Source organism: Phyllobates terribilis, unplaced genomic scaffold, assembly GCF_046119375.1.
Source record: "Phyllobates terribilis strain yellow unplaced genomic scaffold, ASM4611937v1 Scaffold_5__5_contigs__length_657084704, whole genome shotgun sequence".
In the NCBI taxonomy this organism is placed as follows: domain Eukaryota; kingdom Metazoa; phylum Chordata; class Amphibia; order Anura; family Dendrobatidae; genus Phyllobates; species Phyllobates terribilis.
The window spans coordinates 300,720,053-300,744,380 of NW_027362765.1; the positions used below are offsets into that span (position 1 = coordinate 300,720,053).

General features: G+C 44.4%; 1 protein-coding gene across 1 annotated transcript; it reads right to left on the reverse strand.

Annotated features, from left to right (window-relative positions):
* Positions 1-554: 554 nt before the first annotated feature.
* LOC141273071 (glutathione S-transferase P 1) lies at positions 555-23,585 on the reverse strand. Its single transcript, XM_073684426.1, has 7 exons — positions 23,389-23,585; positions 18,126-18,161; positions 13,283-13,389; positions 12,008-12,095; positions 11,802-11,905; positions 11,600-11,707; positions 555-921 (listed from the first exon to the last, which is right to left on the reverse strand). Coding segments are annotated over exons 1-7 (633 nt in total). The 5' UTR covers positions 23,390-23,585; the 3' UTR covers positions 555-732.
* Between the last annotated feature and the right edge of the window lie 743 nt (positions 23,586-24,328).

Here is a 24,328-nt window from a genome sequence, read left to right on the forward strand (position 1 = left end):
GAAGGAGGGGGGAAATCTAAGAAAAAAAAATAAAAAAACACCCCAAACAAGCACCAGCTAGCCAACTGCTTGACTAATAACCTCTCATGTCCAATAGGTACAGAAAACAGTAAACTGGTTTTGTCATGTGACTTTAGAGAACAGTAATAGCAATGTGAGACACATTATATATATACATATATATATATATATATATATATATATATATATATATATATATATATATATTTTTTTACTTTAAAGCTCACCAGAATACCTTTAGAGTGTACGATTATTTGATTTTACAGTTTGAGTCTCAGTAGCAAGGGAAACCATTTAATTACTTTATACAGTTACCTGTAGTTTCCACCACTAGGATGAGTTCACTGCAAACTGTTTTACTGACTAATGCATGAACAGTAGGTAACAGCGGCTAAAGCACCCCCTAGTGGTGACTGCTGGCATACAGCTGTGTCATATTGATCTAGTTAAGGAATTGCATCTGTCAGAAGTCCCACCACTTTATTTTGAGGCACAAAAATCTTTAATAAAAATAAAAAAAAGACACCACACAATGCTTTGATCAAATCTATTTTTTCACTTTTCAATAATTCAATTTCCATATTCAGCAGTAACCATTTTACAGTATGTAGTTATGACCTTCAAAACATATCAAAATTATTGAAAGTAACAAAAAGTTGTCAGGTTCACTTCTAGCTTCCAAGTCCATGGTTGGCCATTGTTTTTCAGCACTCACTGCTTGCCATTGCCATTGATTGGTCTGTTCTTGTGGGCATCACTGGAGAGATAGGTTTCGAGTTTGGGACGGCCGCTTATGCGCTTGACATAGGCAGAGAGGAGTGGAGAGCCAGAAAGGCAGTCTGGAGCCAGGACAAGATGGTTGCGCAGAACATCCACCAAGTTATAATCCGCAAAGGAAATCTAAAAATCAGGGGATAATGACAATACCTGTTAGATCAGCATCATTGTGCCAAACACTTTCCCAACACAAAAACAGACAGTGTGTAGTCCGATCCAGCAGTCTCATTTGTCCCCTGCACCTCACTAAACTACTAAAAAAGGCAGCTCATCAAGAAGTAGGCATGACTGCCAGGTCAGAATACACAGGACTTGTATGTCATTGGTTACCAGGAGCACATTATAACCAACAACAATCAAAATCACAGAACTAAAGAGAAGAAAAAAAAAAAAAAAAAAAGTCTATAAAAAGTTTGCAGAACTCTCCTTGTACCCTTATTGACAAAGCCATAAGAGTGAAACATGCAGCAGGGGGACTGGTGGTAATTATGCTAATACATTCATGATGTCATGTTCTTTTGTGATAATCGCACTCACTATTGTCATTTTATGTAGCAGCTGTAGACCCATCCTTGCAAGTGGATTTTACAGTGAGGAAAAATAAATATTTGATACACTGCTGATTTTGCAAGTTTTTCCAACTACAAAGATTGGACAGGTCTGTAATTTTTATCGTAGGTACAAGTCAACTGGGAGAGACGATCTAAAAATAAAAAAACAGAAAAATCACACATTGTATGATTTTTAAAATTAAATTGCATTTTATTGCATGAAATAAGTATTTGATCACCTATCAACCAGCAAGAATTCTGGCTCTCACAGACCTGTTAGTTTTTCTTTAAGAAGCCCTCCTACTCTGCACTCATTACCTAGGTTAACTGCACCTGTTTGAGTGTGTGGACAGGTGTCTTATACACTCCAACCTCTCCACCATGCAAAGACCAAAGAGCAGTCTATGGACAACAGGGACAAAAATTGAAGACCTGCACAAGGCTGGGATGGGCTACAGGACAATAGGCAAGCAGCTTGTTGAGAAGGCAACAATTGTTGACGCAATTATTAGAAAATGGAAGAAACACAAGATGACTGTCAATCTTCCTCAGTCTGGGGCTCCATGCAAGATCTTGCCTTGTGGGGCAAGTATGATTGTGAGAAAGTTCAGGAATCGGCCCAGAACTACACCAGAGGACCTGGTTAATGACCTGAAGAGAGCTGGGACCACAGTCTCAAATGTTACCATTAGTAATACACCATCATGGATTAAAAGCCTGTAGGGCAATCAAGGTCCCCCTGCTAATGCCAGCACAGGTCCAGGCCTGTTTGAAGTTCGCCAACGACCATCTGGATGATTCAGAGGAGGAATGGGAGAAGGTCATGTGGTCAGATGAGACCAAAATGGAACTTTTTGGTATCAACTGCACTCACTGTGTTTAGAGGATGAAGAAATAGTACAATCCCAAGAATAGTCTCAAACGTGAAGCATCATACTTTGGGGGGGTGCTTTTCTGCAAAGGGGACAGGACGACTGCACAGTATTGAATGAAGGATGGATGGGTCATGCATGGAGAGATTTTGGCCAACAACCTCCTTCCCTCAGTAAGAGCATTGAAGATGGGTTGTGGCTGGGTCTTCCAGCATGACAATGACCCGAAAAACACAGCCAGGGCAACTAAGGAGTGGCTCCGTAAGAAGCATTTCAAGGTTCTGGAGTGACAGCCAGTCTCCAGACCAGAACCCAATAGAAAATCTTTGGAGGGAGCTGAAACTCAATGTTGCCCAACAACAGCCCCGAAACCTGAAAAACCTGGAGATCCGTATGGAGGAGTGGGCCAAAATCCCTGCTGCAATGTGCAAACTACAGGAAATGTATGACCTCTAATTGCAAAGGTTTTAATATTTGATATTAAAGTTCCATTTTTCTTTTGTATCAAATAATTAATTTACATTATTGCACGAAATAAGTATTTTTCTTCCAAGATTCTGTCTCACAGTTGAAGTGTACCTACGATAAAAATTACAGATCTCTCCGCTCTTTGTAGGTGGGAAACTTACACTGCTGATTTTGCATCAGATACACGTTTCCCCAACTGTATACCTCATATGGTTTAACCAAATTAATACTTATACTCTTTATGATATTTGGCACTTTTAAAGACTACTTAAGTGCCCACGATGCAGATTTTTTCCGCATCTCCCTGGCAGGAAAAACTCATGTGGATTTTACATGTGCTTTTTCCTGCCAGGCAGAAGCGTTTGTCAAGCGTTTTTCGCATCACTTGGAAAAGTGCTTGACAACTTGGTCACACTATATAAAGCCATGTAACCGGCATGGATTTATATAGTGTGACCAAGTTAATAAGAATAAAAATGGTAAAAAAAAAAAAAAATTTTACACTCACCTTCTGATGGCCCCCGGTGTTTTTTTTCCGCTACGTCTGGTCTGTTGTACGTCTCGTGGTGGTCTAAGAGGACCTGCGGTGACGTCATTTAGTCATGTGACAGGTCACGCGACCGCCCATGCGGATATTATGCGATTCAATGCAAGTCAATGGCGGCAATTATGATGCGTGTCCGTAAAATTAATGGACATGCTGCGTATTTTTCCCGCAAGGATAATCCGCAGCGGAAATTTCCGCAGCATGCGCACAGCAAATGCGGATCATTGGGGACCATGAGTCACGTATTACCAAGAGTTTTCGCTGCAGAAATTCTGCGGCAAAAACGCATAGTGGGCATGCAGCCTAAGGCTATGTGCCCACGTTGCAGAAATGAAGCAGAAAATTTCTGCAAGTCCTCTCCCGGAAAAACGCATGCGGAATTCCCCGCGCGTTTATCGCGCGATTTCCACATGCGGAATTGCCTTGCGTTTTTTAATGCATTGCAAAAGGCAATTCCGCTTGCGGAAACACAAAATGAATGAACATGCTGCGGATTTTTGAACGCAGCATAAACGCTGCATGGGCATAGAACTTGCGGAATCCCCTTGGGGACCATGGGGGACGGATTACCTAGCGTTTCACAAGCGTTTACGCTGCGGAAATTCCGCAGCATATACGCTTGAAAAACGCTACGTGGGCACCCAGCCTAAGAGTATATCAGCTATACATGCACTTGCCTTTTAATTTATTACTTTTTACTATTACACCAGTACTATTTATAAGTGACCACTCTAGGGGGAAACTACTGTGATGCAATACATTTCCATCAACTATCCTTGTTCACCTGGAATGGGATGTATAATCATCTTGGATTCTTCAATTGTGTAATAGATTATACTCCCAATTTATTTTGTAATTGGGTACCCATATATTGGTACAAACTTGTGGATTTTGTGTACAGCTTGTTGCATTTTATCGAACCTTGAAAACTGCATTAAATGAATTAGTGGGCCGCCTGGAGAAGGAGTTTTGTACATCATTTAAATTTTATCCCTCCATTTGGGTTGTACATATCTTTAATATTTACCACATTTTCTAAGGTCCTATGCATTACACAATAGCACTGCACAATAAGCATTTGTGTTTGTTAACTCCTTACTGGCCTGGAGCGTATTAGTATGCTCCAGGCCATCACCCCCGGTTCAGCACAGGCTCTAGCGCTGAGCCCGCACTGAACCGGACACGTCAGCTGATTCTTACAGCCGACATGGGCCCGCAACAGCCGCGGGTGGAATTGCGATCCACCCGCGGCTGTTAACCAGTTAAATGCCGCCGTCACTCTGACAGCGGATTTAACAGCGCCGCGCCGGAAGCGCGTCACTAACCCAGCCCATCGAAGACCCAGTCATATGATCGCGGGTCACTGATGCGTGGGCATGGAAACCCGGGGTCTGCAGCAGACCCCAGTGGTTGTCATGTAAAGATTGCCATGAGTGCCACCTAGTGGTCAGCGCTAAGAGCACAGGAGTATTTCTGCTACATAGAGGTGACCTGCTCAAGCAAGCAAAAAAAAAGTGGAGAAAGAAAAAAAAAAAAAAGCTTAAATCACCCCCTTTTGCCCTATTCAAAAATAAAATAAACTCCACATACACATTTGGTATCGCTGCGTTCAGAAATCACCTGATCTATCAATATAAAAAAAAAAATAATAATCCGATCGGTAAACGGCAGAACGAGAAAAATAAAATAAAAAAAAAACACGCCAGAATGTGTTTTTTTGGTTGCCGCAACACTGCAATAACAGGCGATCAAAACATTGGATCTACCCCAAAATGGTATCAATAAAAACGTCAGCCCGGCACGCAAAAAATAAGCCCTCACCCGGCCCCAGATCCCAAAAAAAAAGCGCATTTTTTTAAGCAAACTTTGGATTTTTTTCACCACTTAAAAAAGAACCTATACATGTTTGGTGTCTACGAACTCTTAATGACCTGGAGAATAATAATGGCAGGTCAGTTTTAGCATCCAGTGAACGTGGAGAAAAAAAAAAAAGAAAAAAAACTGGAATTGCACTTATGTTTTTTGCGATTTCACTACACTTGGAATTTCTTTTCCCCAGTTTTCCACTACACTATATGGTAAAACTAGTAATGGCGTTTAAAAGTACAACTATTCCTGCAAAAAGTGCAAAGTGTCGTCTTTTGTTGCAGCATTTTTAGTAAAAAAAAAATGAATAAATAAAAAAATCGTAGGTACAGCAGGATTGTTAAACATTTAATCTTGTGATTTTCTCAAGTTCAAATCTAAAGCTCTAAGTATCCTCACATTAGCATGGTAGATCGTATTAGTACCGTTCAATTAAATTTGTGATGGGTGTTAAACATTGTCTGACCAACTCCAGTGAAAGTAAAAAAATTTAAGACCAATGTGTGAACAATGCCTGACCAATATGTGAAAGTTAAATTGTGCCCCACCATCTCAATGCACTGCCAAAGTCTTAGGTAAAACTATGCCAAACCAATTCAACTCCCCCATGGCTGTTTTTTTACATCTGCAATTGTGTATTTCTTCATTACCTTTTTTTTGCTCAGAATAGTCACTTTTCAGAAATCAGATTATTTTTTTCACACTAAATCATATTGCCCTTTTCTACCCCCACATTTAATTTTTTTTTTTTTTATTATATCTGCAGCTTTACTGTAAAAGATTTTTTTCTATATATCTTTTACAGTAAAGCTGCAGATATAATAAAAAAAATAAAAAATGCGGGGGTAGAAAAGGGCAATACGATTATCTAGTGCGGAAAAAAATAGTTTGATTTCTGAAAAGTTCACATGAAATTAATTTGGCACAATATTAATTATAATTTTTTTAGGCTGTGTGCCTACGATGCGCTTAAGCGTTTCCGCAGAGGCAATTCCGCTGCAGAAATGCTTAAAAACGCTTGGTAGAAGGTCTGCCATGTTTCCCAATGATAATCCGCATGTGCTGTGCACATGCTGCGGAAACTTCCGCTGCGGATCATCATTGCAGAAAAATCCGCAGCACTACCATTAATTGTGCGGAATTGCGGCGCTTTCGCCGCCATTGAATTGCATTGGAACACATGGAATCCGCATCACTGTATATGTACATGCAGAATCCATGCGATTGAATGTGCGGATGGTACCCGGGTTTGGAGAAGAGGAGAGTCTCCTCCGGACCCGGGTACCATAGAACCTGTAAAAAAAAGAATAAAATAAAAAATAAATATTATACTTACCTTCTGATGGCCCCCGGTGTCTTTATCCGATGCGTCCTGGCTTGCCGGCAGCTCGCGATGGTCTGAAAAGAACCTGCCGTGACGTCATTTAGTCATGTGACGGGTCACGCGACTGCTGACGTCGGCAGGCCATCAGAAGGTAATTATATATTTATTTTTTTACCATTCTTTTACGGTCACACTATATAAATCTATGCTGGCTGGTAGTGCGCCATCTATACACAGCGGGAGGCCGCACGGCGGCGCCCCCCCCCCCCCCAGAGACAGGAGGCCGCATGCAGTCACGCACGCACACAAACATATACAGCACAGACCAAAAGTTTGGACACACCTCATCATTTAAAGATTTTTCTGTATTTTCATGACTATGAAGATTGTACATTCACGCTGAAGGCATCGAAACTATGAATTAACACATGTGGACTTATATACTTACCAAAAAAGTGTGAAACAACTGAAAATATGTCTTATATTCCAGGTTCTTCAAAGTAGCCACCTTTTGCTTTGATGACTGCTTTGCACACTCTTGCCATTCTCTGAAATGACCAGGGAAAAACCCTTCCTGGACTAGTAATGACCTTTCAAACTCCAGGCCGTCAAATGCAGGCCCCGTGACGGGGGTGCGAGAGCAGACAGACAGCAGGACGATGAACAATCTTTGAGACTGGGAGAATATAACCCCAAACGTAGCTGTAGTTCCTTAGAGTCAGTAACACAGAAAGGGGCAAATACGGCGGCATCACCCGGTAATCCAACGCCAAGTACAATGCAACAACAGTCTCAGACTAAGTCCTCAAATCCAGCAGGGTAGCAAGAGATCACAATCCCACATGGCAACTGATCTCCAATAGTCCATACACGGCACCAAGATCAGGCTTCAGCAACAGTTCCTAGCCCTTCACACGGCACAGCATCAACTAACTAAAAAACATGTGCCTTATTCTCCTTCTCTTGGAATCAGCTCCCAGGTTGGGCAGAGATACACCCCACCACCCCCTTAAACATTTACTACAGGTAACAAAGAATGAGGAATCTTCTAGAACTCCAGTCTCCAGCCGGTCTGCAGGGTTGTGTATTTAAGGGAAGCCCCCAGCAGAGGGGAACAAAGACACAGGCCCCCACTAGATGCAGGACAGAAAATGCTAATATAGGTCCGAGTCCAGTATGGTCCATGAAAACAGGCTGGGAAGGGGGGGTGGGGACACTGTTACAGGCGCGACCTCAGAGGGTGGAAGACAGACTTGGCCAAAAGCTCCAGGGAATTTGCAGTGCATCCACTGCATAGGGTCTCTCTCTTTTGGATTTAAGGAGCAGAAGATCCTTGTCCTTTGGTTTTGTTTGAAAAAAAGATCCATTTCTGGTTGACCCCAGCGATCCAAAATTTGCTGGAATACTGCTGAATTCAGCTCCCATTTGCCCGGTTTCAGTATAGTCCCACTCAGAAAATCGGCACTTTTGTTTTCTTTGCAGAGCAGCAAGCGTAAGCTGATGTTGTGTTGCAAACTGTAGCATCGGCTCTGTCACCAACATGAGAGGTCGGGATCTTGTGTCCCCCGATTGACATAGGCGACTGTTGTCCAGTTGTCTAACATAATTTGGACAGTGAACTTCATGTTTGAGAAGTCCTTCTCGTTGTATTACACAATCTCTCAGATGTGCTCTCATCTAAGCTTGCGTCTGTTGTGATTATGTCCCTGACCCGGTATGACCAAGAGACTCCCTGTGACAGGTTCTCCAGATCCAGCCACCATGTGACTGAACGGATGACTGTACTGGAAAGTGTCATCTTTCTGTTCAAATGTCCCTTGAGTTGTTTCTCCACCGCTAGGATGCCGGGAGTGTATCTGAGCCCACTGGACTGCTGGGATACATGAGATCATTGTACCTAAAAAGAGACATGGCTTTCCTTAGTGTCATGGATGGATTCCTGACTATTGAGACTAGGGTCAAATTCTGTTTGTCTTCCGGTAGCAGACAAGTTTGTCCTTCTGAGTCCAAGATAAGTCCTAAAAAAGACTGAACCTTCCGAGGCTCCAGCCTTGACTTATCTAGATTCAGTATCCATTCAAGACCAGACAGGCTCTGACTTTTGTCAATGCGAGGTTGCAATGCTCTTGACCTGCCCACTACTAGGAAGTCATCCAGGTAAGGGACAACTACAGTATCCTGATCTCTCAAATGTGCCGTGACTTCCAGAATGATCTTCGTAAAGATCCTTGGAGCCATGGAGAAGCCAAAGGGCAGAGCTGTGAACTGAAAATGCCTCACACGCCTGTTGATATATACAGCTATTCTCAGATACTGCTAGTATTCTACATGGATTGTGACGTGGTAGTAGGCATCCTTCAGGTCAAAGACACTCATAACCCGGGAACACCACCTTTATGGCTGATTTTATAGATTCCATCTTGAAGGATCTGCAGATTAGAAAGTTGTTTAGGCCCTTCTAGTTGATGATGGTTCTGAAGGTGCCATCCAGCTTCTTTATCAGAAATGGGGGGGGGGATGGGGGAGGGCTGTTATAGAACCCTTTCCCCTGCTCGCTTACAGTCTCTTAGAACCTTCTTTTCCACTAGGTTTAATACTTTTGCTCCAGGGCTGCTTGCTCCCTGGGACTCCTGGGAGACAAAATCCTGAAGGTCTGCAGGGAAATGGATGTGAATTCCAGTCACAGTCCTGTCTTTATAATCCCCAATATCCAGGGTCATCACTTGGGGGACGGCGTTCTTCCTATTTTTGGAGTAAAGCCCTCTGAACATGAAGCCTCCGCTCTTTGGCTTCTTGTCCTTCCATCTGCCCTGGCCTCTGGAAGACTTACTCCTTACGCTACATTTCCTCTTACGAAAGGAAGCCTTGTATTGAGGCATCGACAGAATGAAAACCATGCTTCTCATCTGTGGCTTTATCCAGTATGTCATTCAGAGTTTTGCCAAAAAGAAACTCCCCTTCACACAGAATAGAATAAAGTTTCATCTTTGACTGAACATCACCTGGCCAGCTCTTAAACCACAGAACTCTGCATTACATAAACTCACTGATCTGGCAGCCACTGAATCTGCCGAGAAGTCTACGAGGAAGGCAGCAGTCCCCTGCATTAGTGGAAGACTGGCCAGGATCTTTTCCCTAGGAGTGCCCCCTCTAATCTGGTTTCTAGCGGTTGCAACCAGACCATCATTGACCTGACTGTGCAGGTGGCTGCAAATCCCGCTTTCAATGCTCTCGCTGAGGACTCCCAGGTTTGGTTTAAGAAAGTTTCCGCTTTCTTATCAAGCGGATCCTTGAAAGCTCCCAAATCCTCAAATGGAAGGGTGGAGTTTTTAGGTGACTTTGATACTGCCACTTCAATTTTGGGTGTTTTATCCCATCTGGCTGCATCCTCTTCCTCAAATGGGTAACTTCTTTTGGAAGATGGTAGCTGCCCCTTCCATTTCCTGTAGATAAGTGTTCTGATCCTCTCATTGACCATGAATGTGCGCCTCTTTTGATCCAGACCCCCAAACATGATATCCTGAACAGTTCTAGGGGTCTTGGTATACCCATAGTCGTTCTGATGGCTTTAATCAGCTTATCTGTGTTTTCCACTGGAAAACATGGCCTACCCCCTGCGTCGCTATCTGAGGAAGAGGAGGATAACGAGGAGGTAAAGGAAATAGTATTCCAGGACAAGGGAGAGTCTATGGATTCCTCTGAATCTGATAAATGATGCCTTAAGCTTCCTACTCCTTTTACATGTAGTAAACTGTTTACAAAAAAATTAAACGTTACCTCAGATATAATCTTTTGGCTACAACTCAGGCAAAGCTTTAGTGCAAGTATTAGACCCGCACAGCACACTCCTTGTTATTGCTTTTATTACTCTTGGGGCTACACTTTTTGGGCTTTTCCCATTTACTATCGTGAACTTTCACAGATCACTCACAACTCTGCCGTTCAGTCTAGGGTGCAGGAGATTAAGATGGGATCAGTTCACATGATCGCTTCCGTCTGGAGGTGGTGGACTCGCGACCTGGCCTGCTCCTCTGGCAGGTCTTGCTGCCGCTCGTCCTGCTGCGGTCCCGATGATGGCACTGCTGCTTCTCAGGTCACTGCGTGCAGACAAGTCATCTTGCAGCCCAGTTTGTCCCGCTTGCCGGCACGCTCAGCCACGGGGAGCATAATACCACTGAACTCCCGCGCAGCCCCAGAAGAGAGTCCAGGCACACTCTAGAGGCTCCCTACCTGGCAGGAGTTCAGGCCCAGCACAGAATCCGGTGCGCTAGCCTCGTTGCAGGCAGATCCAGGATGCGTGCTGACTGGGGACATACATGAGGACCCTGCCTGCACACCTACTCACCGCCGACCTCCAGGCAGCAGTATAACCTGACCATAGGTATCCAACGTCCCAACATCCTTAGCCAGGTAAGTCCAAAAGATACCACCTTGAGAGGTTCCCATCAAGGACAGGAAACCAAAACTGATGCGGAGGAGAGGTACCACCTTTTTATTCAGTAGGATTCCTGTCCTTGGTGGGCGGATACCCTTTCTCAGGTGGTGCCGTCATGGGAGAAGGGGAAAGAAAGCAACGTATGAACACCTTAAAGTTTTTTCTCTCCTCTAACTATCATTCTCAAAGCCAAAAAACTTCCCTTTTCCACTGAATAGTTGTACAAGAGCTTTTTTTTTTGCAGGATGACTAAACTGAAAATGCCACCATTTGAAGCTGCATAGTAGCATCATAACCATATGGCTAGCTCTTGACACCTATAATCATGTGAGCAAAACTTTTTGAAGGGATCCTGATAGCATGTTTATGCTGCCCAAACCACAGGGAGCATGAATCTGAGCCCGGCTGCACAACTGCAACCAGGTATATATTGTCTTTTCTCCGAGATGCTCTGGCATTCTAGTGAACTGTAGTTTAAAGATTTATCCAGGGACTATAGCTGGAAGGGGACTAGTCCAGCACCTCTCAGCGCCACCCGTTGATTGACAGGTTTCATCCATGTGCACACATGGGTAAAGACCTGTTAACTTTTAATGCCCATAGGACATTGTATTAAACTGCATTTTACACTAAATGAACCACTTTAAAATCTGCCATATATGATGTTGTTCTTACCTCTCCATACGTCCCTATTTAAAATGAGAAAGTATCATACTAACAACCTCAATCAAGTCTCACCTCCCCTCCTACAATGAAACTCTTCCCCTCATCATTGGATGCAAGCAGACGTTCAAAGTGACCAAGTTCAGTAGGCAGAGCCTTAATGTAATCAGCTTTTCCATTTTCCTAAAAAATATAAATAAAAAAAAAGTTATATAGGAAATCACATGTAAATCTAAAAAGCAAGATAGTAATCATCAGATTTATGGCAGCTACTCACATAGTTCTGATAGATTAGTCGTATATATTTAAGCCGAAGATCTTCCACCCCATCATTTACCATGTCTATGAGTGTTGCCTGGCGAGGATTTTTTCCATAGAGATCTACAGTTAGTTTATAGTTAAAGGAAAAAATAAATAGAAAAGGTGATTATGGAGCTCAATGTGTCACTGGGTTCAAGAATAAAAGGGACATGCAAATACTACCATGATTCCTGGCAAGATGGCGCAAAATGGCATTGGACTGATATAGGGTGAGATCTCCATCTTTAAATCCTGGAAGTTGGCCAAACACCTAAGAAAAAAGAGGAAATGGACTATAGAATCATATTATAGTTTGTTACCAGCTCTGATTTATGCAGTTAACTGTAGCAACATTGAGATCTAATAAGTGCAGATCAAATATTCAGGACTAATGAAGAGAAAAATAAAATATTGAACACACCATCTTGATTTTCAATCCTAAAGATTATGGGCAGGATTATTGTTTCTTTACATCACTTTCTTTTCTTGTGGTATTAGTTGACTTTTTTGTTCCAAATTTACCAAAGTGGTGCAGGTGCACATGGTTCACAGAATTTGCACAAAATTAAAAATGCACTTTTCTGACTGACCCATCCTGGGACTTCAGCATGTTTGGGCCTTAAATTTGCAGCAAAATAATTGGTGTATATAAATCCACCATGAGGGTGGGGGTATATTTGCAGCAAATTGAGATTTTGTAAGGAAAATATTAGAGGAAAAATAGAATAGAAACATGTGCATCACTTCTGCATTTTTCACCTACTCCTGGTTTTGGCTTCCAAATACTGACCAAGTACTGAACGTGGCCGAACAGTTAAAGTGGACCGCTAAGGTCTCTTAGCAAAGGATAAAGGGGGAATTTGCTGAGCTCAAGCATATTTAAATTCCCATCATCTGGCTTAACATTTTGATGCTACGATGCCATTATGCTGCTGCTAGGAATCCGATCAGAGCCCCCCCTGCTTCCTTCACCTACATGCAGCATCTGTAAGAGAGTATACAGGTCAACCACTGTCGGTGGATGAAGCAAGATATCTAGGCTTCCCGACTGTTGAAACAGCTACAGAATTTTACACAAGTCCGGGCTGAAAGACCATCAGCTCTTCGAGTTTAATAAAACACATGTACCCAAAAAAACAAAAATTCTGACCACGTCACTAAAGGGGAATCTGCCACCTGAATTCACAATACAAAAACTGTATACATTATGAAAGACACCTGATGCAGCTAGTGTACTCTGAATGTCCATGCAAGAATGGTTTTATAATACTTTTAGAAAGTTTTAAAGACTGATACTCAAATGACCTAGGGCTCATTTTAAAATGTTAATCACGATTATTCAATGTTTTTCAAAGCAAGTACACCAGCCTCATGTGGTCTAATAGATGTACTCAATAACGTTTTTGGGCTATTTTGTAAGATCTGGTGACAGACCCGATTTGAGGAATTTCATCTCACCGCCTTGCTCTTCAGCTCTCCCTTCTGCCAAGTGTCAAATGTTACAACTTCCTCCTTCCACTCTGCTCCTTGGTCAGCCATGAGCATCCGCATGGCTTCACAACGTCCTGTCAAGATCAAATGACAATTTTATACATAAAACCTATGTTTCGATTTTATATACAGTTTATCCCAAAACCCCCTTAAAGTTACTAGCCATGATGTGTTTTTTCCTCCAAGACCCTACTTAAGAGGAAATGATGGAAGAGGTCCATTTTTCTGTTGAGACGCACATACACCTTAGATAGCCGGCAGCCATTTCCCAGAACTTGTCAGTGTCCCATCTCTAGCAAAAACAAGAGTCAGACATTTGAATTCTGACTGCCTGATCAATAACACCCTTGACATGGGTCAGGTACAGTGCGTTGGCCCCCATATATATTACATGGCTGGTAGAGCCTGTCTGCAAATAACTCCTTTCTGACATTGTCAGTGATCGTACATCCGCACCGCTCCCGACACTTTAACCTCCTAAATGATGCGATCACTGCAGTGAAGTTGTAAATGAATGACTGAATAAATATATTTAATTAGCATCCATAATTAGAAAATAACAAACACAGCTTGACCTATAGAACTGTTCCACTAGTTACCCACTTTTAGTGGACACACAAAAAAAAAAAAAAAATACGCCAACATACGTCTCTTAGTGTGTGACAGCTGCCAAACAAAAACCCGATATGAATCTGGTATCGCTGTAATCGCACCGACCCGAAGAATAAAGTCGTTGAATCACTTCTACCACACAAGGAACTGTGTGAAAAATAAATAAAACCAATTCTTCACCTGCTGCTGATTTGTTAATTCTGCCTCAAAAAATAAAAAATAAAAAAAATAAAAAAATCGCAGTATAACTCGGCTCATGTATCCTCCGCTCTGTGCTGAACACTTACACTGGGGTTTCCGTGTAAATTTCTGAAACACATGATTCAGACGGAAACCCCAGTGGAAGATTCCCTGTAATGAGGCAAATGGAGGCACCGTGGACGCCGTCTGGCCTGTGATCCCACGGTGTCTGTTTTTATTAGGCGTGCATAAAAGTGCCATTGGTCACTGAAAAAAAAAAAAAAGGACAACACTAAACAGAGGTCAGAAGGAGTCCAGAGTAACTCTGCAGCCTCATAGTGAATGTTTTTGGTTTTTTTTCCCCCCAGAAAGTAAAGAAAAAAACGACGATGATATGGTGACCAGTGATGAGCGCAAGTGCTCGCTACTTCAGTTTGCATCGGGTGCTCGGATATGCACCGAGTATCGCGGGTGCTTGAGTGACATGCTCGAGTCCCCGTCCCGCATGTTTCATGCAGGGCTGTGGAGTCAGTAATCCAAACCTCCGACTCCTCATTTTCCATGTCACCGACATGTTTAAGTGATAAATTTACTGTAGCACAGATTAATGTCAGCTAAAAATCTAGACAATTAGATCAGGAATAGGACATTTCATAACAATCTCAAATTCTCATGAAAAAGATATTCCCTACAAACTGCATTGAACTACTGTATCCAATTTTTTTTATATATATTTTAGGAATTGGTCCATTTTATACCGACTCCACAGCCCTGGTTTCACGGCTGTTATACAGCCCAAAATAAACACAGGGATTGCCTGCCATACACAAGCAATCCTCGCATGGTTTTTTTGCGTGTGTCAAACAGCATGTCACTTAAGCACCCACAATACTTTGTGCATACCCGAGTACCTGATGCAAACTCAAGTAGCGATCATTTGCGCTCAAGACTAATGACAACTTATTCAATATGATGACCTAATGTTATCAAATTCTGTGTCGTACCTCTGGGTTCAAAATGTTCACTATACCTCTTGATAAAATCCTTGACAGGTCTAGTTTCCAAAATGGGGTCACATGTGGGGGGTTTCCACTGTTTAGGTACATCAGGGGCTCCCCAAATGCAACATGGCGTCCACTAATTATTCAAGCAAATTTTACATTCAAAAAGTCAAATGGCGCTCCTTCCCTTCCGAACCATGCCGTGTACCCAAACCCACATATGGGTATTAACTATGTGATATCTCTCTCTGATTTAAGAGCATGAAAATTCAGAGTTGGAAACTTGCAAAGTTTTAAAAATTTGCTAATTTTCCGTGTTTTTTTTTTTTTTTTTTTTTTTTTTTTTTTTTTTTTTTTACACGAATAAACGCAAGCCATATCAAATACATTTTACCACTATCATGAAGTACAATATGTGACCAAAAAGCAATCTCAGAATCAGGGGGATCCGTTGAAGCGTTCGAGTTATTACCTCATAAAGTGACAGTGGTCAGTATGGTAAAAATTAGCCTGGTCATTAAAGAAGTTGTCCACTACTTTATATAAATCCCCCCCCCACCCCGAGGCCCAGAAGTGTTTTTGTAAATACCTTGCGGTGCCTTTTCTGCCTCTGAGCAGTGCTATCGCTGGCCGCTCAGAGGCATCACGTGACCCGTCATTGATGTCACGTCAAGTCAGGCGTGACATTAGTGACACGGTCCCCATGGTGGACTCTGGGCGGGGTTACCCAGCACGTCACACTCAGCATCCACCGTGCACTTTCCCAGTGAATGAGGAGATTGAGAGCACGCTGTGGATGCCGGGTGTGACGTGCTGGGTAATCCCGCCCACAGCCCAGCATCCACCGTGGAACACAGAAGCGAGTACCCCCTGCTGCAGCCGGAACTTGACATCAGTGGATGTCAGAGCCGGCTGCAGCCGGGGGTCACGTGATGCCAGTGAGCGGCCAGTGATAGCGCCACTCACAGGCAGAAAAGGCACCACAAGGTATTTAGAGAAACACTTATGGGCCCTGGAGTGGGGGGAGACGACATTATATAAAGTAGTGGACAACCCCTTTAAAAAGCGCAAACCACCGTCGGGGGTAAAGGCGTTAAATGACTCAAGTCTGTATAGGAGCGTTACTGCAGCCTATATCAGACCAGGGCCAAAGCACCTCAAAGGTTTGTTGATAACTGTGGCATGATCTGGGCCCCGAGTGAAGAAATCCCAGTGATCACACATTAACATGTGCCAAAAACTAGACTTCACTATTAAGGGGTTGTCCACTACCTACCCTTTAACAAAATAGTCCCCCTTGTCAAGTAAAGTCACCATTGCAGCAATATCTGTTCTTGGGATCACATGACATTGCTATGCCACGCAAGCCCTGCAGCTGATTAGCGACTGCAAATCGTTTTCTTTACACTTCCATTTGTTCAAGATTCATCCATAATCATAAACCACAGACAAGCTTAAAGGGGTTTTCCCACAAACAAATGTTCATTTTAATCACTAGATCTTGGAATAACTTCCACAATTGGATGTGTTTAAATAAAAATGTTCCTTTGCAGAGATAATCTTATAAGGTTGTGTGCCCACTATGCGTTTAAGAGTTTCCGCAGCGGCAATTCCGCTGCAGAAATGCTTAAAAAACGCTTGGTAGAAGGTCTACCATGTTCCTCAATGATAATCCGCATGTGCTGTGCACATGCTGCGGAAAAATCTGCAGCACTACCAATTTTGCGGAAGCGCTGGGTTTTCTCTGCCATTGACTTGCATTGGAACGCATGGAATCCGCATCACTGGATGCGGATTCCATGCGTCTCAGTGTGTGGATGGTACCTGGGTTTGGAGAAGAGGAGATACCATAGTACCTGTAAAAAAGAAAATAAAAAGATATACATTATACTTACTTGTGATGGCCCCTGCCTGGTCTCCTCAGCGATGTGTCTCGGCAGCTTGCGATTGTCTGAAAAGGACCAGCCATGACGTGCGACGGGTCAGGCAAAAGCTGACGTCGGCAGGTCCTTTAGTCTACCGCGAGCTGCCAGCAAGCCAGGACGCATCGGATAAAGACACCATGGGCCATCAGAAGGCAAGTATATATTTATGTATTTTTACCATTCTTTCGGTCACACTCTATAAATCCATGCCGTTTGCATGGATTTATATAGTGTGACCAAGTTGTCAAGCACTTTTCCAAGTGATGCTAAAATCGCTTGGAAAGCACTTGTCACCCGCATGCGGAAATGCATGTGAAGAACGCTTCACAACCGCATGTCCCTGCCAGGAAAACGCATGTACAATCCGCATGTGTTTATTCTGCCAGGGAGATGCAGAAATGCTCAGGAAAAATCCGGAGCATTTCTGCATCGTGGGCACATAGCCCAAGTGTTCCCATGTGTAACGGCTGTGTCTGACCGTGCAGGAACATGGTCTGATTATACCACAGCTCCTGGGCAGGAGAGAAAGTGAAAGAGTATACAGACATTACAGCCAGGATCACAGCTGATTCTTTCTGTGAGGTAAAACATTTCCCTGCCTGTTTTTTAAACAATGTTTAACTTCAAAGAAAAAATAAGCTGTGATCCTGTGCTGTAATATCTGTATAATTTTTCGTGTCCTCCCCTGCCCAGGAGCTGTGGTATGATCAGACCGTGTCCGTGCACAGTCAGACACAGCCATTACACAGTACACAGCAGGGGCACAATTATAAGATTATCTCAGCACAGGAACATTTTATTTAAACACATCCAATTGTGATACTTATTCCAAGATCTATTGATTAAAGTGTACTTTTGTTTGTGGGACAACTCCTTTAAGTAGTGAGATAGCAGTAACCCAAGAGTGGCTGATTGTAATGCCACTTGAACCCTGCAGCCAAGGTCACGCGGGCTCCAGCATTGCTGGAACAGAACCGTACAGGAGATTTTACAAGAGGGAATACTATATTTAAGAAGGGGTTGTCCAGGTAGTGGACAACACCTTTAATGTAAAAAGTCACAGAGCCTCCCCCCTGCTTAAGCTCTACTTACCTCTTACATCAAAATAAATGATTTTGTATTCAGGCACTAAAGAAGAAAAACAAAAACACAAGATGTTAAAAATTAGCTGTATGTATTGAATTTATTCTACTGCCAAAAGTAGTGTAGACATTACAAAGCCTGCTTTGAATAGTAGTTACAGTTAAAGAGGTTGACCACTACTTTTCATAATGCCCCCAATGTATTTAACCTGTGGAGAGAAGATTTTTTTGGAATTAACTTGCGTTGGTTTTATTGATGGGGAGCGGCGCCATCGATGGCTGCTCACAGGCATCACGTGACCCCCGGCTGCAGCTGTCTTTGGCATCCGCTGAAGTTCTGGCTGCAGCCGGGTGTGACCCAGCATTCCCTACATTCATTGGGAAAGCGCGCGGTGAATGCTGAGCTGTGACATGCGGTGAAACTCCGACCACAGCCCATCAATCAGGGGAGCGCGCGTCACTGGGTCACACCGGCTGCAGCCGAAACTTGACGTGACATCAGCAGATGTCAGAGCCGGCTGCAGCCAGGGGTCACGTGATGCCTGTGAGCGGCCAGTGATAGAGCCGCTCACAGGCAAGAAGGACAGCACAAGGTTTTTACAAATGATCTTATTTCCACCATTTAAGTACATTGGATGCATTATCTATAGTAGTGAACAACCCTTTTAACCAAAAAAGTTACCACATTATGCCTCATGCACCATCCCACAGACAGATTACAGTGGATGAATATCATAAATTTCCAGCAATGTCAGATGATAAATGTCCAATATGATGGGGTTCACCCATCAAAAGAACATATGGTCCCTATTACGTAGACAAATAGGAGCAGGAGAGTTCTCATTGGGTTCACAGTATAGCCTTCAATCCAATGGTGGAGAACCATCCTAGCCCTATGGTCAAAGCAGTAACACCTCAGTAACATGTCAGACGCCAAACACTGGACATCACATCAGAAGATCATTGTCCTGTGATTTTAAAATAGTAGGACCACATGGCTGCCTTGTTCCTGCTTCAGCCGCTCGCCTGTCACAAGCTTTGTGTGGTGCTGCTGTAAGTGATGGGCCTTACAAAAGGATATTCTAACAGCATTTGGATTAACATTTGTGGGGCAATGACCCCACCAAGGCTCAGGAGTCTTCCAGCAAACAGTCTGACTACAACAAGATGAGTGTTTAATACAACCATAAGTGGTCTGTATGTGCCCCACGTGTTGCCCTCCAGTACAGAAACCCACAGCAGGGGTGGTAGCAGCATTTGCTCCTCTCCCAGCTGGTGTCCCAGGTCCCAATGGTGGTGGCTAGTGGCTAGGTTTGGCAGCTGACGCAGCACATTCTGCGATGGTTAACATGGTGGAACTTGGCCAACTTTCCACTTGCAGATTAACTACTGCAGTAACCTTTTTAATATGAATTCTTCTCGCTAATAAATGATCCAGATAGTCACAGTTGTGCCAGAGGTCACTTTCGTAAGAGGGTTAATGTTTGAATTAAAATGTAATAGATTACTTTTAAGGCTTCTGGCACAGAAAGCCTCACATTTATAGATCGGAAACTTCTATTTAGAGTAACTTTTAATGCAACAGGTGAAACAGGGCAACTCTGCAGAGCAATCCTCACCACAACAACATCCAACTAGGCCCACAGCCCAAATCAACTAATTTAAAGGGAACCGGTCATGAAAATGCCAACTAATCTGCAGACACCATGTTATAGAATGGGGAAGCTGAGTAGATTGATATATCATTTTGAGAGAACACATTCAGTATAAACAGGGTTGTACTCATTAAATCCTCTGCTCTTTCTGGGATTTTCGGTCCAGTGACTGACAGCTTTCTTTGTGCAAGTGTGCATACATAGGAACGCCTACTGGACCGAAAATCCCAGAAAGAGCAGAGGATTAAAATGATTACAATACAGGTTATACTGGATCTTTTCTCACAACTAAGGTATATATGAATCTGCTCTGCTGCCCCTGCTCTATAACATGGTGACCACAGATTGCACTGCATTTGCCTAATGACAGGTCCTATTAAAAATAAAAACTGTGGTTACTCTTTCAGAAATCGTACATTTGAAAATAAGCAACGCTAATACATCGCATCAGAGAAATCTGTCATCTCAAGGGCAGAATTCATTTTCAAAGTCAGTATCAGTCCTTGAGGAAATAAAAACAGATTTCTCTGACATGAAGTATTACAGAATAGTCAGTGTACAGTTTTCCAATAAGCCAATGCCTAAAGAAAGGCCAAAAGGCTCAGATTATCGGCCCTTAGAAAAATTGTGAAGGCCATTGCTTCCTGGCGAGGTGCAGCTGGAATGGGCAGTGTTCACAAGAGGGATAATAAGCAGAGCAGTCCTTTTCTCAGTCTTCAGCAATCTGTTGCTGTAATAGTGACTCCTCTACCTCATGCCTGAGATGTGCCGAGTCATAGACAGTCCTGACTTAAGAGGCCTGTACCTCTCCATGAATCAGGAGGGTGACCAGCGGCATGCACCTAGTCACAAATCCTACTCCAGTCCCTGTTGGAGTAAGATTTGTGGCATAGCGAATGCTGCTGCTTGTCATGCCCCAGCTCCACTCACTCTGTCAGAGCTGGGTGAAAAGGGCAAAAGAACCAAAATGCGCAGTTTTAAGCCTCAATATAGAGCTAACAACTTCAGCTAAGATTACTCAATAGGTGGGGCAAGTCTGTCAACTTCCCTTATAGCAATCTAATGGTCAAAAAGCTGTAAAAAGGCAAAGAATAGGATTACTAGTTCTTTATATGGCACCAAAGATATTCTGTTGAATGAAGCTGCACGTTTGATTGCCACTGCATGCAGACTCACTCTTAGGCCGTCGAGAGAATTGGGCAGATTATGCCAATTTCACTCGGATTAAACTCAGCCAGAGTTTGAGCGAGTATCACCTTACTGTAATCCGAATCTCTGGTATATGAGAAGCGCAGCACAGGAGCTGAGAACTTAATTCTCCATGTGCATACAATAGACTGCACTCGGATGACATTAGAGTGTAATATAGACTTGAATAGGTGCGCGGGATCCAATTTTCTCATGCCGAACTGACATAAGGGGGAAGAAAAAATAAAAATAACATTTTATTGCAGATTAGCACTGCCCTATAGTAGAACGTAAGACAACGGATAGCACTTCGCTATGTTATTCGCTCGCATGAATGAGCCCTTAGGTCACCACTCCACAGCTGGGATTAGGAGCTACCTGCACTCTGATCCTGCCCAGCTTCAGAGAAGTTACAAGACACACACACACACATACTGTACACACACACACACACACACACACACACACACACACACTAGATTAGTGATAACCTTTTCAAGTGCAGTTTTAACTGTCCAGTGTCCTGCAATGCAGAGAGCATTACTATGGAAGCTTGCGAGTGCGGCCTTAGGGCGCCATTAAACATCCCGCGTGCATAACGGACAGGACAAGGACCAATGCGCTGCAGCGCTCATTCACATGGACCACTGATGTAAAGAAACATAACCCACCACTTGCTCCAGAGTCTGGATCATATGGGTGCACAAAAAACAGTTATTAAGACAGGAAACTGTTTGCCCTTCATTACATTCACATAAAGAGACAAAAGCCAAACATACAAAAGGACAGACACTGGTGAAAATTTGTTTTGACATAAGACAATTTTGCAGACGCAGGTGTGAACCCGGCCTTCCAAGCAGCGCCCCCCTAGGTCAGGCTTTGGCCTCATAAATAGAGCTGAGCCCTCCCTGCCACAGCTCGGCTAGGTAATGTAGTCACACGGGCAGCAATGCAAACACCTCAGGAAAGCCTCCGGGCTCAGACTGCATCCTCTATGGCAGACACCGTTATAAAGCACTGATAAGCGTCCCTGCTAATCACCAGCACACGCCGCCTGACAGATAAGCGCAGACACCGTGCACACACACAGAGACGCGTCCAGACACCGTGCACACACACACAGACGCGTCCAGACACCGTGCACACACACACAGACGCGTCCAGACACCGTGCACACACACACAGACGCGTCCAGACACCGTGCACACACACACAGACGCGTCCAGACACCGTGCACACACACACAGACGCGTCCAGACACCGTGCACACACACACAGACGCGTCCAGACACCGTGCACACACACATAGACGCGTCCAGACACCGTGCACACACACACAGACGCGTCCAGACACCGTGCACACAAACAGACACACACATAGACGCGTCCAGACACCGTGCACACAAACAGACACACACAGACGCGTCCAGACACCGTGCACACAAACAGACACACACATAGACGCGTCCAGACACCGTGCACACACACACACACATAGACGCGGTCAGACACCGTGCACACACATAGACGCGGTCAGACACCGTGCACACACATAGACGCGGTCAGACACCGTGCACACACATAGACGCGGTCAGACACCGTGCACACACATAGACGCGGTCAGACACCGTGCACACACATAGACGCGGTCAGACACCGTGCACACACATAGACGCGGTCAGACACCGTGCACACACATAGACGCGGTCAGACACCGTGCACACACATAGACGCGGTCAGACACCGTGCACACACATAGACGCGGTCAGACACCGTGCACACACATAGACGCGGTCAGACACCGTGCACACACATAGACGCGGTCAGACACCGTGCACACACACACACACACACGCGTCCAGACACCGTGCACACACACACACACACACATAGACGCGGTCAGACACCGTGCACACACATAGACGCGGTCAGACACCGTGCGCACACACACACATAGACGCGTCCAGACACCGTGCGCACACACACACATAGACGCGTCCAGACACCGTGCACACACACACACACACACACATAGACGCGTCCAGACACCGTGCGCACACACACACACATAGACGCGGTCAGACACCGTGCACACACACATAGACGCGGTCAGACACCGTGCACACACACATAGACGCGGTCAGACACCGTGCACACACACATAGACGCGGTCAGACACCGTGCACACACACATAGACGCGGTCAGACACCGTGCACACACACATAGACGCGGTCAGACACCGTGCACACACACACACACGCGTCCAGACACCGTGCACACACACACACACACATAGACGCGGTCAGACACCGTGCACACACATAGACGCGGTCAGACACCGTGCGCACACACACACATAGACGCGTCCAGACACCGTGCACACACATAGACGCGGTCAGGCACCGTGCACACACATAGACGCGTCCTACTTTTGTCTTCAGGAGCTGCGCGAGACCAGGAGTCACAGAAAGTTCGCAGAGCAAGAGGCGGACGGAGCAGAGAACTGAGGCTTTGTAGGTCGTATGACGGGATGAGCTGACTGGAATCCCCTCCTACAACCAGTCAAATCCAAGGGGAGAAGGAGGAGGCCAGTGCAATGTGAGACGTGTGCAGCGCCGGCAGTCCCAGAGATGGCTGCAGCGGGCGCGTCATATAGGTGGGCGCGTCATATAGGTGGGCGCGTCATATAGGTGGGCGCATCTCTGGCAAGAATGCAGAAAGTGGCTGCCCTGTGGTCTGGGCCCCCGGGATTACAGCTTGCCAAACGACTATTACTACCTCTTAAAATTATAACAAGTATGAGCTAAATGCGGTTTTTGCACAAAAACGTCCCATGTGAATACACCCCCAAGAAGCAGTGATTCACCGGGTGGTGAATATGCACAAAATGTATCACACTGGCACAGTTCACCAAAGCCTTTAAGACTAAATCACTTTCAAGAGTTGCAAGATTTTGGTGCAGGGAGAGTTGTGCAAAACATTTTCGACTTTTGACGGATTCATGCCAGTTTCATTTAGCTACTCATAAATGGGCGGAGCTGGGGAAGGACAGGGGCATGATGCCACAGCTCATCTAATTCATGGCAAGCTGCGGCGTAACTTACACCAGAAATCTTACTCCAGTCTTTGACTAGAGTGTTGTGTCGAGGTGCATTCTACTTGTCAGATGCTCCCGGTTCATTAAAGGGGTTGTCCACTACTTTTACATTGATGCCTTATCAATAGGATAAGGCATCAATGTATGATCGGCCAGGGTCCTGCACGCGGCAACCCCGCCGATCAGCTGCTATCGGTGCAGGTGGCCGCCGTAAGTGCTCACCTGCGGGGCTCTGCCGTCAAGTAGTAATTGCCGCCGCCGTGTACTGCACA

Bases quoted from the DNA above. Each gene is read 5' to 3' on its own strand.
- LOC141273071 (XM_073684426.1), bottom strand. The intron at 12,096-13,282 runs GTGAGATGAAAT...CTTTTTTCTTAG, and splicing joins GAGAGCTGAAGAGCAAGGCG to GTGTTTGGCCAACTTCCAGG. The intron at 11,708-11,801 runs GTGAGTAGCTGC...TATATTTTTTAG, and splicing joins GACTAATCTATCAGAACTAT to GAAAATGGAAAAGCTGATTA.